The sequence below is a fragment of the Vigna umbellata genome, chromosome 1 (genome assembly GCF_029865625.1).
Source record: "Vigna umbellata cultivar VRB3 chromosome 1, Vumbellata_1.0, whole genome shotgun sequence".
NCBI classification, from domain to species: Eukaryota; Viridiplantae; Streptophyta; class Magnoliopsida; order Fabales; family Fabaceae; genus Vigna; species Vigna umbellata.
In genome coordinates, this window is record NC_142165.1 from 12,309,861 (window position 1) to 12,327,533 (window position 17,673).

Here is a 17,673-nt window from a genome sequence, read left to right on the forward strand (position 1 = left end):
ACACATGAAGACCAAGAACTGGGAAAGTTGAGAAAAGAACGAACGTCCGTTATTGGCAGAAAAGAACGAACGTTCGTTATTGGCAGTAAGGAACGAACGTCCATTTTGGAGGAGTTTCAGGACGTTTTTCCAGAGGAAATACCTGGGTTACCTCCTGTTCGGGAAGTTGAATTCACCATTGATTTGGTGACGACAGCCGCACCTATCTCAGTTCAACCATACCGGATGGCGCCTGCAGAGTTGGTTGAACTTAAAAAGCAGATCGAAGAGTTGATGGAGAAGCAGTTTATTAGACCGAGCGTATCACCATGGGGAGCGCCTGTGCTCTTGGTGAAAAAGAAGGATGGCAGCTCTCGGTTGTGCATAGATTACAGACAATTGAACAAGCTGACCATCAAAAACAAGTACCCGTTGCCAAGGATTGATGATTTATTGGATCAACTGCATGGGGCAACGGTATTTTCAAAGATAGACTTGCGTTCGGGATATCATCAGATTAGGGTGAAAGAGGACGACATTCAGAAGACAGCGTTTAGGTCTCGTTATGGACACTACGAGTATGTAGTGATGCCTTTTGGAGTGACGAACGCTCCTGCAGTGTTCATGGATTATATGAACCGCATCTTCAGACCTTACTTGGACAAGTTTGTGGTCGTTTTCATAGATGATATTCTCATCTACTCTAAGACACAAGCCGAGCATGAAGAACACTTGAGGGCAGTGCTGAGCGTGTTGAGAGAAAAGGAGTTGTATGCAAAACTGTCCAAGTGTGAATTTTGGATGAATGAGGTACAGTTTTTGGGCCATGTGGTCTCGGCTGAAGGTATTTCAGTGGATCCTTCTAAGGTGAGAGCAGTATTGGATTGGAAGAGCCCGCGTTCGGTCACAGAAGTGAGAAGTTTCGTTGGGCTTGTTGGCTACTACAGACGCTTCATAGAGGGATTCGCCAAGATAGTGGCTCCGCTTACCCAATTGACTAGAAAGGATCAGCCGTTCGCCTGGACTGATCTGTGTGAGGAGCGTTTCCAGGAGCTGAAGGAAAAACTGACGAGCGCTCCAGTTTTGATAATTCCAGACACGACCAAACCTTTTGAAGTGTACTGTGACGCGTCCCATCAAGGGTTGGGCTGTGTGCTTATGCAAGAGAGACAAGCGGTAGCATACGCGTCTCGTCAGTTGAAGATTCATGAACGCAATTATCCAACGCACGACCTGGAATTGGCAGCGGTCGTTTTTGCACTGAAGATTTGGAGGCATTATCTTTACGGATCAACGTTCCAAGTCTTCAGTGATCACAAGAGCCTCAAATATTTATTTGATCAAAAGGAGTTGAATATGAGGCAAAGACGTTGGTTGGAGTTCTTAAAAGACTATGAATTTGAGTTGCTTTATCACCCTGGAAAGGCCAATGTAGTGGCGGACGCTCTAAGCAGGAAGGCAGTACATGTATCGTTGATGATGGTGAAAGAGCTTGGTTTGGTTGAGAGTTTTAGAGATCTAAGGTTGCAGTTTGAGTTGGAGCCGAACAGCATTAAGTGCTGTAACCTTAGAATATCTAGCAACATCTTTGATCGGATTAGAATGAAGCAACGAGAGGATGAAGAGCTGGTAAAGATATTTAGCGCGCTCGGTTCAGAACGAGCCAAAGATTTCAATGCTGGGACGGACGGCCTACTGCGTTACATGGGTAGGACGTGCGTTCCCAATGATGGCGAACTGAAGCGGATCATATTGGAGGAAGCACATCACAGTCGTCTTAGCATACACCCCGGTATGACTAAGATGTACCAAGATCTTAGACGCTCGTTCTGGTGGCCTGGAATGAAGAGTGATGTCGCTCGTTTTGTGGCATCTTGCTTGACCTGTCAACGTGCAAAGGCTGAACACCAACGACCAGGCGGCTTGCTTCAACCATTGGAAATTCCAGAGTGGAAGTGGGACAGTATTTCTATGGATTTCGTGACCCATCTACCACGTACGGTTCGAAATCATGATTCAATCTGGGTAATCGTGGACAGATTAACAAAGAGCGCCCACTTCCTAGCAGTAAACTTGAAGATGTCAATGACAAATTTGGCTAAGTTGTACATCAAGGAGATCGTTCGTCTTCATGGAGTGCCTTCAAGCATAATTTCTGACCGAGACCCGAGATTCACATCTCGGTTTTGGCGATCGTTACAAGGCGAGTTGGGAAGCAAACTGCAGATGAGTTCAGCGTATCATCCTCAAACGGACGGTCAGTCCGAACGTACCATCCAGACGCTGGAAGATTTACTGAGGACGTGCGTCCTAGATCACTTGGGCGCCTGGGATGAAATACTGCCGCTAGTGGAGTTCACGTACAACAACAGTTTTCAAGCTAGCATTGGTATGGCACCGTTTGAAGCTCTCTATGGAAGGAAATGTCGAACGCCGCTTTGCTGGTTCCAGGAAGGAGAAAACGTGCTGACTGGACCTGAACTCATCCAGCAAACGACTGACAAAGTGAAGTTGATCCAGGAGAGATTGAAGACGTCCCTGAGTAGGCAAAAATCTTATGCGGATAGAAGAAGGAGGCCATTGGAGTTTGCTGCAGGGGATCACGTATTCTTGAGACTCAACCCAATTACTGGAGTAGGCAGAGTCGTTCGTCCAAAGAAGCTGTCGCCAAAGTTCATAGGACCGTACCAGATTTTGAGGAAAATTGGACCAGTAGCTTATGAATTAGCATTGCCACCTCAACTATCAAATCTACATCCGGTCTTCCATGTGTCTCAACTCAGAAAGTATATAGCCAACCCCTCTCATGTCTTAGAACTGGAAGACATTCACCTACAACCGGATCGAACGCTGGAGTTGCAACCAGTTCGTGTTGAGAACGTTCGCACAAGGTTACACAAAGGGAAGGACGTTCGTTTAGTAAAGATAGTGTGGGACGCTAAGACTGGTGACTCAACTTGGGAAGTAGAGAGTGCGATGAGAGACTTGTATCCACACCTGTTCACGGGTAAGTTTTAAATTTTCGAGGACGAAAATTTTTGTAGTTAGGGAGAATGTGAGACCCTGAAAATTACTCTGTAAATTACCTGTCACATCACCATTAATGCTCCCCTCAATCCATGCTTATCTCATTTTAAAACTCATTTCCAAATCTGATAAACTCTCTGACATACACTGAAACCGCACCCATCATTCTCTGAAAACGCACATGGCTTCACATGCACACACGCCACGTGTTGCAGAAGAAGCTTCCAGTTCAGATTTTAGTGGGCACGTGTCAGCTTGGGGTACGTTCGCTCAAACGAACGTGAATTTCACAAAACTGGATTTCCTAGAATTCTCTCTCTTACCTGCACCACTCATCCTCTTTCTCAGAACTCAAATCCTTCATCTTCTCCAACCTCTCTCTAGAAACCTTAAAACTTCTCTCTACTGTTACTCATTCATCTCTTCTCCGTTTAACATTCAGAACCGTAGGAACGTTCCTTACGCCGTGAACTTCATTTTGGTCCGAACAACTTCAGATTCTGTTGACGGTAAGATTTCCAACTCATAAGCTCGTTTCTGGAATTCCTTCGAACCCAGATTCAGTTACATGCAAGGGCTTAAGTTGATATCGTTTACGTTTCTTTGGTTAGACTTAGTTGAAGAGAATAAGAAAGATCTTGGAGGGTAGAAAACCATAAGTTGGGCAAGTCCAAGTGATACTATTAGAACGAACACTGCTATCCAGGTAAGGGAAGCTTATAAATTTAATTTATACTTGTATGAATCATGAACGTATGATATGAACTGTATGTATGATAAATATGTTGATTTTAGCATGTATGAATGAACGTTGATTGAACTGGATGCATGGAATATGTGTTGGCTGTGATGTATGAGTATATTTGATACGTATGAATGTGAATGATTAATGTGAATTGTATAAAGTCTGGAAATTGTGTTGATTTAAAATTACAAAGTATGAATTATATGAGAAATATTGAGTTAAGATAAGTTGGAAAAATCTGGAATCCTGTTAAGTTTGAAAAATCTGTATCTGAGAAAGTCCCTATGATAATTAACGCTCGTCACCGTACGGTCTTATACCGTTCGGTTTCCCTGCAAAGGCTTAGAATTTAATTCTTTCATTTGGGAAGAATTCGGTGCGAGAACGAGCGTCCTTATTGAGTTACTATGTTTGAGTGTTCGGCTCAACGTAGAGTTGTCGTACGCCTTAAATTAAACAATGCTGAAATGAGAACGTTCGGCCTTATGTCGAGCGTTCGTCTTTGATAGCGTTCGACCTTAAGTCGAGCGTTCGTTTTCGATAGCGTTCGGCCTTAAGTCGAGCGTTCGTCTTTGATAGCGTTCGGCCTTATGTCGAGCGTTCGTCCTTAAATGCGTTCGGCCTTATGTCGAGCGTTCGTCCTTAAATGCGTTCGGCCTCATGTCGAGCGTTCGTCCTAAACTAGCGCTCGGTCTTATAACGAGTGTTCGTTCTAAATTGCGCAATGTCTCAGACCAAGCGTTCGTTCTAATTGAATAATCATTTGATAAAACAGCGTTCGTCCAAAGTATTAAATATTCAATTTTCTTTACGTTCGTTCAATTCCTGGCAGTGGTTTTCATATGCAAGTCTCTTCAAAAATAATTCTAAGTGTTCTTGATCCTCCATTGTGCATTAAATCTGGTGCGAGTTTTTATCCCAAATATTTTTCTAAGTACCAGTACACTTCAAAGTTGAGTCAGTTCATTTAATTGGTCAAACAGAAAGTTCGTTCGTTATATATTTTTACTGATTATCCAGTAACTTCATTTGGACGTTCGTCCTCACCCTTCATTGGACTGAACGTTCGTCATTTTTGACTCCTGAATCTAATGATGTAAAAGATGATGGAATATGGTAAATTAAAGTGTGAACACTATGAGAACTGAATTTATGATGTTGGATTTTGGACGAGCGTTCCAGGGAGGAACGTCTCATATATATATATATATATTGAAAAGATTGAATTGGTAAAGTATGACTATGGTTAGCTAATGCTGGCTTGGTCCATCCTGATATTCCGTGATGCTCATCTTCACGTAGAAGGTAGTAGTCATGTGTGGGAATGGCAGGAGGTCTTTCGTATCCCTCACTTAGCAGGGGCGAAGGATTAACCTCGAGTGGCAGCTGTTGAGGGTATCCCAGTTACTACATCACTCGGGTGCAAGGACGCCTGTAGCTACATGGTTCATACAGTCCGGACAGTCGTATATTATATACTTATAAATTACTATGATGGAATATGTTCAATTGTATGTTGTACGTGTGCATTGAAATGTTGAATGTGTACGTTGGATGTTTGAATTAAATATTATAAGCTTACCCTTTCGTTTTTCCTTGTGTTGTCACTTGTCCATGTACGTTCGTCCTGTCTTGCAATGACCATCCGTTGTGGATGTGAGCAGATGGTGGTACGTCCCTTGAAGAAATACTGGAAGAAGAAAATTTGGAAGAGGCGAATCTAGTTGGAGTAGAAGTGAAGGCCGAGCCTTAGAGCGCTCGATAGATTAGAATTATGAATTGTTAGCTTAGTAGGACGTTCGGCTAAATATTTTGTAAAGCCGTTCGTCCTAATTATCCCTGAACCCTATTTTGAGCGTACGTTATTTGTATCTAAAACCGTTCGTTATTTAGCGCTCGTTGTTTTGAGTTGTATATTGAAACTCTGTAACCTTAAGCCGTTTGGCTTTTGAACTTGGTTAATTGTAAAGACTGCTTATTTACTGTTAATTGTAATTAATTCTAAATTATGGTAATTACTATATTTTGGGATGTTACATTCTGTCACATTGATGTGTATGAAAAAAAATTCTGAAATTTCATTTTTTACAATGTTTTCAAATTCATTATTTTTTATATATCGAAATGGACGATTCCATCGTTTATAATTGAAAAGAATATTTATAAGAGGTTTTTGTAACTTATCTTTGTTGTTGGATCTTTTTTCTTTCGTTCGTATCCTTTGCAAATTTGTTTCGAGAACTTTGTATATCAATTTCTTTCATATTTAAAAGTTAATCAATTATTTAAACATAAACAGTAAAATACTACAAAGAATAAATAATAATAATAAAAATAAAATTATAATTTTTAATGATAATGATAAAATTATAATGCATTATCTAATCAAAATTAATTTGTAATACTTTTTAAAATTTATTATATCAATTAAATCAATCATATTATTTATAAATATTTTTCTTTTTTATTTATTTTTATCACCTTTCTTTTAATTCAAATAACTTCATTATGTTGTCCCTCTATTTTATCAAATTCATTTATTTTTATTCTTTTAGATTCATCCAATCTAAACAAACAAAAAAGTAAATATCTAATATAAAAGTAAAAGTGTTGACTAGAATGGAACTATTAACCAACTTATATATAAAAGATATAATATTGTTTTCAAATTAAAACCTTGAAGCAATTATACATTATTGTATATCTTATTAATTTTCATATATATATATATATATATATATATATATATATGTATATATATATATATATATATATATGTATATATAATAGTAATTCTATTTCTCATAATAATATTTTTTTTACTAAATTTATATTTTCTAGCTCTTAATTGAGACAAAACATATTAAATTATTCAATCTTTTACATATAAAAATATGAGAAAGATAACTATTTATTTGAACAAGATGGAATGGGAGTTTATATTTTTCCTCCATTGAAATGGAATTTCCTTTAATTTATTACAAATATATAAGATGTAAATATGCATTTAAAATTTTTAAGGAATATAAATGTGATTTATTGTTATCTATTATTTAAAGGAGACAACTTAGTGATTATCATCGATAATTAATATAAAAATAAATTTTTGATTATTATGGAAGAGAGGAATGGTGGTGGTAATCACGAATTGGTATACTACCATTGTCATTGTTACTAAAGAATGCAAAGATCAAGATGGAAGACAACTTCTCATTGGAAAAGGACAACACAATTTTTAAGAAACAACCAAGTATGTTGCCAAAATTAAAGAACTTCCTAAACTCACCCAATGTTGTTTTCTTTTCACCTGCAATTAATGTTTTCTTTTAAAATACTACTTAATCTAATCGTCCAACTAATTTTTTTTCTTTATTGTCTAATGTTAGTGTGAAATTAAAAATTAATAAATGATTATTCTGGGAATCTAAGTGTAAGTCAAGTCCCTTGGATAAAAATGAGAAAGTAAAATTATATATAAAGGTAAAAAATTTATTAACCCATTCTCTTAAGGTTTTGGACAAAGAGTGATGTTGATGTCATGTATAGTTGGTTCCAATATTATTAGTGTTTGTATAATCCACAGGAAACCTCATCCTCAATAGACCCAACAAATTCCACCCTCATTTCTCACATCATTTATATATATTATTCTATTTATGCAAGTAAATGTTATAAACTATCTCCTATCAACATCACTCTTGTTTCTTTGCCGTAGATTTTTATTCAAAGCCAAGAAAAACACAAGTTTGAAGTTACAAAAGTAAGGATAAACTTCATTGGTATCCCTATTTAGTGTGTCTACATTTGTTTTTCAATTTTATTCTTTAAATAAAAGTATTTTTATATTAAAATAATTATATTTTAAGTAATTGTTTTTTAAATTTAATTCTTTTTTAATTATAAAATTACATACGAAATAAATAAAAAATATTTATAATAAAATTATAAAATTTTTTATATTTTATTTAATAATAATAATAATTTTATTATTTTTTATTATTAAAAAATAAATACGCATGCATATGTGCTTTTAATAGTATTAATATAGTACGTAGGAAATAAATAATCATATTTTTTATGTAATCAATTATATTAATATAATATTTCATTTAGGTTAAAAAGTTATGTATTTATTTTTTAAAATTATAGCTAGGATGTGAAAAAGAATACAACTGTATGGGGTATTATTGATGATGAAAATCATTGTTATCCGATCCAAATAGATCAAACTGAGTTTTATTTAGGGGAGTAAAATCTAATTGATTCTAATATAACGATTAACGTAGATTTGAATGAAAAATTTTGTATATTAAATCTAACTCAACCAAAATTATTAAATAATAATATCATTATTGTTTAATTTAATTAAATGTATTTCTGAAATATTAAATTATTTATCTTTTACATATTAAATAATTTGATATGGTGATGCTAGTGAAGTTATGTGGAGACCATGACAATTTACGAAATTAAGATATAAAGTAAGTATGGTTATTATTTTTGTAGTGTCATCTAGATTAAATATTGAAGATAGCGTCATCAATAAATGGATTACAAACAGACTTTTAGAATACACAAAAACATTTAAATGGTATAACTTAATATATGTGCCAAATGAATATGAGGGAGTATGAGCGACCAACACCCTACGAAACGAGAAGCTCAACAAAGATTGGGATATTGCCGACAGATTTAATTCATTTAGTATTATTTTCTCATCGTCCATTTATTATTTTATCTGATGTGGAACTTTATTTGTATCCTAACAATAATCAAGTTAAATTTTGTGTTGTTTATTTATTTCTTTCTTCTTTTATTGTCTTGTCCCTGGCTCAAATCCATGTATGAAAAAGTCTTCTGAAGAAAGATTCTAGGTAAACGTGTCCCATTAAGATGAACAAAGATATTACTCATAGATAGTTGAGAATGCTTCCGCTGAAGGGAGTGTATACTAATGTGGAAGAGACTCACCCTTAAGAGAAAATTGTTAGAAATCCAAGAATGAGTTGAAGTCCCACGTTAAATAAAAATGATAAATAAAAATATTATATAAAGTTGAAAAAATGGTTATTTTAGATGTAGCTCATTATTCATTGTTTTAAGACGTAGGATAGAAAATAATGACATTTTATATGGTTAAACTCATGATGTTGGTATCTGAGTTAAACCACCTCCTTAATAGAGTTTTATTTCTCTCTTTCCTCTTTTAATAAAGCAATTCACCCAAAAATGTAAAATCACACGGAATGAATAAGATTCAGACCACATTTCTCGTACAAAGCAATGATATCTTTGTTGTTTGGATTCTTGAACCGGAGCAGCTGATCGCCATAGTTCTGCTTTGTCAGCTCTTGTTTAAGCTTCTGAATGCTAAACTTGATACAATATTAACAGCCTCCTCTGTTCGTTGCACAACGTCTTCCTGTTTCTTCCCCTCTCTGTTTCTTTTCTATTTAATAAATACTCTTCTTCAAAATTGTGAATGACATCCATAATCGTGAAAACTTTCTATAACCTCCTCACTTGTTTCTTTACTGCTGCCAACCTTGCTTCAGCAGTACCACTTCAGTTATGTGATTCATATATTCATCACTTAGTTTCTTCTTATCTTTGATGGCATCCTCATATCTCTTAATGTATTTTTCACCTTCGCTGCCTTCCACCCGTTTCATTAAAAATGCAATCTTATCTTATCTTCAATCAACTTTAGCTATTATAGTCTCTTCACAGGGTCAACTATGGGGCCTTCAAAACTTCGTTGCAAGAAAATATGTATAAACAATATAACAGTGTAGAATTTCAATTGGAATTTATCGTCCGACACAGGGAATATTGTGCCCCCACAGTAATGGTGCACAGAATAAGTATTCATGGCATGGAATTAAGCTTAGTTTAACTCCAAATGGCGTGGGTTCACCGAATGCATTAATTAAAAGAAAAGGCGGCATACAACTTGACAAATTTCTTTTATTAATTTTCTTATCTATATAATGACAGTAATGAACAGGGGTTGACGAGTTGCTCCTTAAAAAAAACAAAAAACTAGGGAAACTCAAAATTATGTACCCATGGTTCTTAATTTATAGATTTTATATTAATTTTTATGTATAATATAATATTCGGGGGCCAAACCCCCGTGAAAAGAGCCTTAATCTCCGGCACTGATTGGACAGCAAAATGAATAATCAACAGAGATAGAGGAGGAGGAGCTTCCACGAAGCTTTGTTCACTGATACTGAAAAGCGTGTATTTAATCACAACACAGTAAACATCCATAGTTCTAGTTTTGGTTTTTTGCAGCATGGGAAAACGTGGTGAGGAAGAAGAGGGTGTTGGTTTCAGCTACGATGTGTTCATTAGCTTTAGAGGTGAAGATACTGGGAACAATTTTGTAGGACATCTCCGTAAAGAGTTGGGTAGGAAGGGAATAAACACATTCAGTGATGAGAGTGATATGAGGACGGAGGAAGGTCTTTCACCTGCTGTGTGTGAGGCCATTGAAGAATCTAATATTTTCATAGTTGTGTTTTCTGAGAACTATGCATCTTCCAAATGGTGTCTGGAGGAACTTGTTAAGATTATCGAACGCACCCACACGATCAGTAAGCAAGTTGTTTACCCAGTGTTCTACCATGTACATCCCTCAGATATACGGAAATTGAGAAATAGTTTCGGAAAACACATGAGAGCACACGAAAATGAGATTGGAAAAGAGTCGCTGAGAATGCAGGTTTGGAGGTCTGCTTTGTCTGAAGCAGTTAATTAGCCGGGGATGCATGTTACCACCGGGTATGTACCTCAGTTATTCCATTACAAAACCATTCAATCTTATTTCTAACTTTTCTAGCTTCAAATTGTGTATTCATAACGGGTAATCATTATTGTTTTGAGCTACTGATTATTAATATCAATGGTTATTATCTAGTACAATACAATGCTTAGTTTTTAACAAAAGAGATACTGATATCAAACAAATAAATTAATACATTCTGCTCCTATAGGTATGAAAACAATTTTATTGAAAAAATTGTTAAGAAGGTTCGTAAAAGTATAGCTCCTAAGCCTTTATCTACCGGTGAAAATCTTGTTGGACTGGAGCCCCACATAGAAGAGGTTATGTCACTTTTGGACATGAATAATGACAAAGCTGTAACGATGTTGGGCATATATGGACTTGGTGGAATTGGAAAAACGGAACTTGCCAAAGCTTTGTATGACAAAGTTGTGCAAAACTTTGGTGCCGCAAGTTTTCTTGCCGGTGTTAGAGAAAAAGCAAACACAATCAATGGCATGGAAGAACTGCAAAAGACACTTTTATCTGAGATGTTAGAGGAGTCGGAAACTAAGTTGGGAAGTACCGATAAAGGAATTTATGAAATAAAACGAAAGCTTCGCCGAAAGAAAGTTCTTTTGGTTCTTGACGACGTTGATGATAAAGAAGAGTTAGAAAAGTTGGCAGGAGGGTGTGATTGGTTTGGTCCAGGTAGTAGGATTATTATAACGACAAGGGAAAAAGATGTCCTGATTGCTCACCATGTTGGAAATATTTATGAAATGAAGGAACTTGATGAACATCATTCTTTGGAGCTCTTTTGTTGGAATGCCTTCGGACAAGGCTGTCCTAAAACAGGTTTTCAAGATGTGTCCGTGCGTGCTGTAGATTACGCCAAAGGTCTTCCACTGGCTTTAAAAGTGATAGGCTCTGACTTAGCTACTCTTCATGAAGAAAGTTTAGATGCCTGGGAAGATGCATTGGAAGAATATGAGAAGACTCCTCCGAATAAAAAGATTCAAGATGTGCTTAAAATAAGCTACGATAGATTGGATGATGATGCCAAACAAGTTTTCTTGGACATAGCTTGCTTCTTTAAAGGGGAGAGAATGAAATATGTGAAAAAGATACTTAAGGAATTTTGTTCAACATCCAACATGAAAGTACTTGTCAATAAATCACTCATAACTGTCGAGAATGACAGGCTGAAGATGCATGATCTAATACAAGATATGGGTAGACAGATTGTTAGGCAGGAAGCACCAGATAATCCTGGAGAACGTAGCAGAATATGGGATTATGAAGATGTCATTGAAATACTAACAGAAGATTCAGTAATCGTCTACTTTTTTACTCTGTTTTTTTATTTATACATTATAGTATTTTATATTAATGATAATATGCAATTGATATGTTGGTTCTTTGTACTCGTGTTAAAGGGAAGTGATAAGATTCAAGGGATTAAGCTAGATCCTCCTAAGCAAGCAGAAGTAATATGGAGTGGAACTGAGTTTGGGAAAATGAAATGGCTCAGAATTCTCATTGTTCGAAACACATCATTTTCATCTGAACTTCAACATTTACCAAATCATTTAAGACTACTTGACTGGGATAACTATCCTTCAAAGTCTTTCCCCCAAAAATTCCATCCAAAGAAGATCGTTGTTTTCAATTTGCCTAGAAGTTGTTTAACATTCAAAGAGCCATTCAAGGTACAATTCTGTAACATATTTTCCTACTTTTTCCGTTTCAATTTTTTCATTCACGTTAATAAGGTAATAATTCAACATGCTGCAAATGATTGTTTTTTTTTTATTATTGACATTTTGTATTTGGCAGAAATTTCCATGCTTGAGTAATATGGACTTTTCATATAACCAACGTATCATGGAAATACCTGATGTGTCCGAACTTCAGAATCTAAGAGAACTGAGACTTGATCATTGTAGAAACCTAATTGCAGTCCATCAATCTGTTGGATTTCTGAAAAGGCTTTCTCATTTAAGTGTTTCAGAATGCACAAAACTTCAAAATTTCCTGTCCAGAATGTTTCTACCATCTTTAGAAGTCTTTGATCTTAATCTATGTGAAAGAGTTGGTCACTTCCCAGAGATAATGCAAGAAATGACAAAGCCATTGAAGATTTATATGATAAATACGGGTATTCAAGAGCTTCCAGAATCCATTAGTAAACTTATTGGGCTTGTTTTTATAGACATATCCAATAACAGGCAACTTAAATATCTGCCAAGCAGCTTATTCATGTTGCCAAATGTTGATTCCTTCAAAATCGAAGCATGTTCGAAACTTGGAGAATCCTTCAGAAGTTTGGTGCCACACCCTTCAGAAGCAATTGTTCGTCCGAAATTACGATCACTGAATTTCCAAAAGGGTAACTTGTCTGATGAAGATCTTCTTGCGATTATTTGCTACTTTCCGAAATTAGAAGAATTGATTGTTTCAGAGAACAATTTTGTATGTATCCCTTCATGCATCAATGAATGTGGTGACTTGACAAGTCTCGATTTGAATGGATGTAAGAAGCTTAAAAAAATTCCAGAACTCACTGGCTTGAGAATTCTTGATGTTCATCATTGTTTCTACCTTGAAGAAATTTCAGAGTTGCCGTCTACTGTTCGGAAAGTAGATGCAAGATTTTGTTTCAAGTTAACAAAAGAGACATCAGACATGCTATGGTGTCAGGTATCATACTTGTTTTAAATGTACTTAGATATTTATTCCTCTTTTACAACTTCCGGTGTCTTTGATATGCATGTAATATTAGATTTTGCTTGGAATAACTTGTATATAGTGATAGTCATATAAGCGGATAACATTTATTATAATGCACATAGAAGTGACAATTGAAACTGTTACAATATTATGATAGGTGAAGAAAAGGGTTGGTGGAATAGAAATGGTGATGCCATTTATAACTGAGATTCCAGAATGGTTTCACTTTGTGGGGGTGGGAAGGATTCCTAGTTTCTGGATTCGTGGCAAGTTCCCTAACATTGTTCTAGCCATGATCTTCCACTTCCAAAATGAGAGTGAAAGGAACAAATTCGTTCGCCGTCGCCTTGTTGATCTTCGTTTACTTATCAACGGTCGAAATGCTCCTGGCAAAGGGTACCAGGACTTCGAAATTGAAGCAGAACACATCTTGATCTGTGATTTACGAGTTTTGTTCAGTGAGAAGGAGTGGTTTGGGCTTGATGCATTTGTGGAGAATGAGTGGAATCTGGTACAGGTTGAGTATGAAGCCAGTTCGTCGTTGATGATAAGTGGTTGGGGAGCGTTTGTGTATGATGAAGGAAGCAACATGAAAGATGTCGCATTTACTTGTCCGAATCCCATGTATTCAGACAAGAAACCACCGACAATAACTCCTGAGAAAGATCCTATGGAGAAGTATAAAAAGAGGATACGGGAGCTACGTCTGGACGAAATATTTAAGAAGACGTTGACGGAATGGCAAGAGAACAAAGAAAGAGGAGGGGACAGGAGTCATGACGATTGCATCCGTATGGCATTGGGACAAATAAAGAAGATATCAGAGGATGCTGAGGATGCATTGAATTCAAAAGGGTCAGCTTTAGAAGATCCAAACTCCTACCTGAGGTGGCTGCTAGATACGTTAGAAAATGATGATGGAAAGCCTAAAGAGATTATCAAAGGTGATCTGGCGTTGGTAGTACAAAAGCATTCAGCGACAGGGAAGAAGAAGGATAATGTAGGAGAAGCTTCATGCTCTAGGCATCACGGAAGAAAGGAGGAGGAAGAAGGGTACGATCCTGTGGTGGAAGCCCCAAGTATCCCTTTTTATACTTCAGTAGTCAGAGAACAAAGAGTAAACGATTCTATAGAGGGAGATCTGCCGGAGGACATAGTGATGGAATTATTCTGTGAAGGAATGAGGGATGGACTTGTTGAGGCACAGAATAAATTTCCTTCTCTAGATATTGCTGAAAGCAGTAACGCTGTGTTGGAGAAGGGTTATAAGGTTAGATGGGCAGCTGAAGTAGAAGGGCAAATATCGGTTGAAGATAGGATATACACGACTGGAATTTACTCTGGACTCAAAGAAGCAAAGCTCAGGTTTCCTGATTTGGAAATGTGGGCAACAATAAATACTGTGGCAAAAAGGAAAGGGATCGAAGGAATTTTTGTATCACCCTCTCAAGAAAACCTGGAGTTTCCACATTTGGATTGGAGTACAGTGAAAGTTCCTCCTTCTGAGGACCCTCTGATGCAAATATTCATGAGGATGAAGCAGCAAAGTAATTTTGAAGGCGAGGTGATGAGTAAACTGTTCTGGAAGTTGAAGGAGGAACACCAAACTCTGCGCAACAAATTTGCACAACTTGATGATGGAAATGAAAATGAATATGATGAGTGTGTTGAGAAGAGAGAAGAGAAGCGTGATGGTGTGGGAAAATATGAAGAGATAAGTGGTGTTTTGAGAGGAAGAGGTGAAGAAATAGAGAGGCTGTACGAAGCTGGGGTTGAAGGATTCAAGAGATCAGAAGAGTTTGAAGATGTGATGGGTGCAATATACTTGAATGGACTGAGGGCAGGACTCCTTGAAGCACATGCTCTCTTACATAATCTCCTTACTCTGCACAGAAACTGAGCAACGTCTCACTGCATAGGCTGCTAATAATAAAAAGGTTTAATATCTCTTTTGGTCTCTTGAAAGGGGGTAAATGTTCAATTGCGTTCTACGTTTTTTAAGAAGTTCAATGTGGTCCCAACTTGTAAAAAAAGAGTACAATTAAATCCTTTTTGGTAACGGCGTTAATTTTTTAACGGGCCAGCTGACAGGTGTACTGAAGTTTGCAACGTGTGTAGGAAAGGTTACCACGTGGCTGTGTTTAGGGTTTACAACATGGCTGTGTGAGGCAACAGTGTTCTTACATTGCAATGTTTTTTTTTCTTTTTCTTTTTTTTTTGAAAGCTGGATCAGAAACAGCCCCAAGGCCTTTTCATTCTTCAGCAGCTCAGGAAACCCTTATATATATATATATATATATATATAGATCCCCATCAAACCACCCAAAACTCATTATTTATAATTGTGCCACAAGGTTAAAACGAATTTACAAACAAATATACAGTTAAATTACCAAGAAATAATCTACTTAAGTTCATTAAAATATCATTTCAGTACTTGGAATATTGAGTTTACAATAAATCATTACAAACAGTCGTCGGTGATTAAGTTTCAAATATGAACATTTAATGCCTGTGAGAATTGCTCATCTTAGAATTACAAAGAATTCTAAGATAATTCATCATGCATATAGATAATTCTATCTTTCAGACCAACTACGCTACTACAGATAACTAACTAATTGATGAAATTACAAAGAATAAATCACTTGCATGATTTTCAAAGTGAGAATTGCTCATCTTAGAATTGGAATCCAACTGCTAACGGTGTGAATGCATCAATTAGAACACAGGTGAGATTCCAATATACCGGAGGCGCTCACCTCCGCCCAGACGGCCACCGCGCCACTGCTTCTTCGAACCAGCTACCGCGCCATCACCCCTACCGGTCTCGGCATCGACGGCGACCTCAAGCGCCACCGGAACCACTACCGCTAGCCACAGCCTCAGATCCCCTTTTCCTCCTCGCTCATCTCCGCACGTGAGAGTGTCTCCCATCTTGCGTCGTCGCCGCCGCTGCCGACGACGGCCTTCGCGAGTTGCGGCGCAAAGCGCCAAGCTCTCCCATCTCTTTCTCTTCTTTGTTCGCAAAAGGGGGCAATCTGTTTCCTTCTTCTCCGCATTTGAGAACGGCAACCCATGGAGGGTTTTGCCTCCGCTGCACGTGCGCCACCACTAGGTTACACACGTTTACCCTCACACAGCCACGTATTAACTTTCCCTAGACACGTTGCAAACTTCAGTACACCCTGTCAGCTGGCCCGTTAAAAAATTAAACTCGTTACCAAAAAGGATTTAATTGCACATTTTTTACACAAGTTGGGACCACATTGAACTTTTTAAAAAACGTAGGACACAATTGAACATTTGCCCCTTTCGAGGGACTAAAAGAGGTATTAAACCTAATAAAAACATTGCCTACAATGTTTATTTAAGATCATATGTAAAGTGATGTCGTTGTTAGATAAACTTTAAAACTAAGAGGTATAATTGTAATTTTGTTAGTTTTTAATAGTGTTGTGCGTTTAATTGTAAGTTTTGGTCGATTCAGGATGTCAGACGAATCTACGCAGATGTTATAAGAGAAAATATGGAAAGTTTATTCTTATCTCATACCTGAATGCGTTAGGACAAAAATTGGTTTGCTGGAAACTAAAAATAATTTAAGAGTAACAGTAATTTTATTAATGAATTCAAGTTCTTTCCATTATAAAAAGTTTAACTATAAATAAATTTAACAAACACGTTACAAATATAATGAAAATACGTTACAAATATATATATTATAATTAAGATATAAGAAAAAAAACACTCATGATTAATTATCGTGATTGGAGTTGCAATAAGAGAGCGATTTTATTTTTTTTTAAAAAGATGCAGAAAAGTCTCCCTATAGTTTACTGAGGAAAATTATAAAAAAGTAGGTTTAAATCCTCATTTGGTTCTCATATTTGTGTGTCAATGTCAAGTGGGTCATCATGTTATTTTTTTCGGTCTCAATCGGATCCTTAAACTTGTTAAAATGAGTCAATTAAGCCATCTCCGTTAATTTTTCAGTAACGTCGTTTGCCTTTGATTACGTGGTGCACAAATAATGAACTCAGTTTAAAATATTTAAATACGTGGATAATAGTTATTTGAAAAAAATGAAAAAAATAAATATACGTGGCAGGGAATGAGGGATTTTGCTGTTGATTGACTTTTTTTTTAAGTTAAACAGAAAAACTGAAATGGGAATTAGGGATTTCATGAGTTAGGGATTTTTCTGGGGTGAGTGAGTGTGAGTATTAGGGCTTTGTAAAATTTTTGCAAAGACGAAGACAATCACGTTGTGGTGGAGGAACGAAATTGAAAGTGGATGTCACTTAAGGTTAGTATCCTATGTTTTCCGCTTTTGGCCTTTACGAATATGTAGTTATGTTGCTTTGTTTATGTTTTGTTGTGGTCCCGAATTTGTTCTGTTGTGGTCCCGATAGTG

The 17,673-nt window shown here is 36.6% G+C and overlaps 1 protein-coding gene and 1 pseudogene across 3 annotated transcripts; both read left to right on the top strand.

Moving 5' to 3' along the window:
• Positions 1–10,052: 10,052 nt before the first annotated feature.
• On the top strand, positions 10,053–10,517 carry LOC148204655 (TMV resistance protein N pseudogene; annotated as a pseudogene).
• LOC124839993 (TMV resistance protein N-like) lies at positions 10,384–15,439 on the top strand. 3 transcript variants are annotated; one of them, XM_088095298.1, is made up of 4 exons: positions 10,384–10,540; positions 10,753–12,235; positions 12,363–13,226; positions 13,414–15,439. In XM_088095298.1, exons 1-4 carry the CDS (start codon positions 10,524–10,526, stop codon positions 15,154–15,156), a joined length of 4,107 nt encoding a protein of 1,368 aa, XP_087951424.1. In that variant the 5' UTR covers positions 10,384–10,523; the 3' UTR covers positions 15,157–15,439. The 3 variants fall into 3 exon arrangements, with proteins under 3 accessions (XP_087951424.1, XP_087951420.1, XP_087951417.1); XM_088095294.1 differs by lacking the exon at positions 10,384–10,540 and having other exon boundaries at positions 10,765–11,857; positions 11,963–12,235; XM_088095291.1 differs by lacking the exon at positions 10,384–10,540 and having other exon boundaries at positions 10,765–12,235.
• The last annotated feature ends 2,234 nt before the right edge of the window (positions 15,440–17,673 follow it).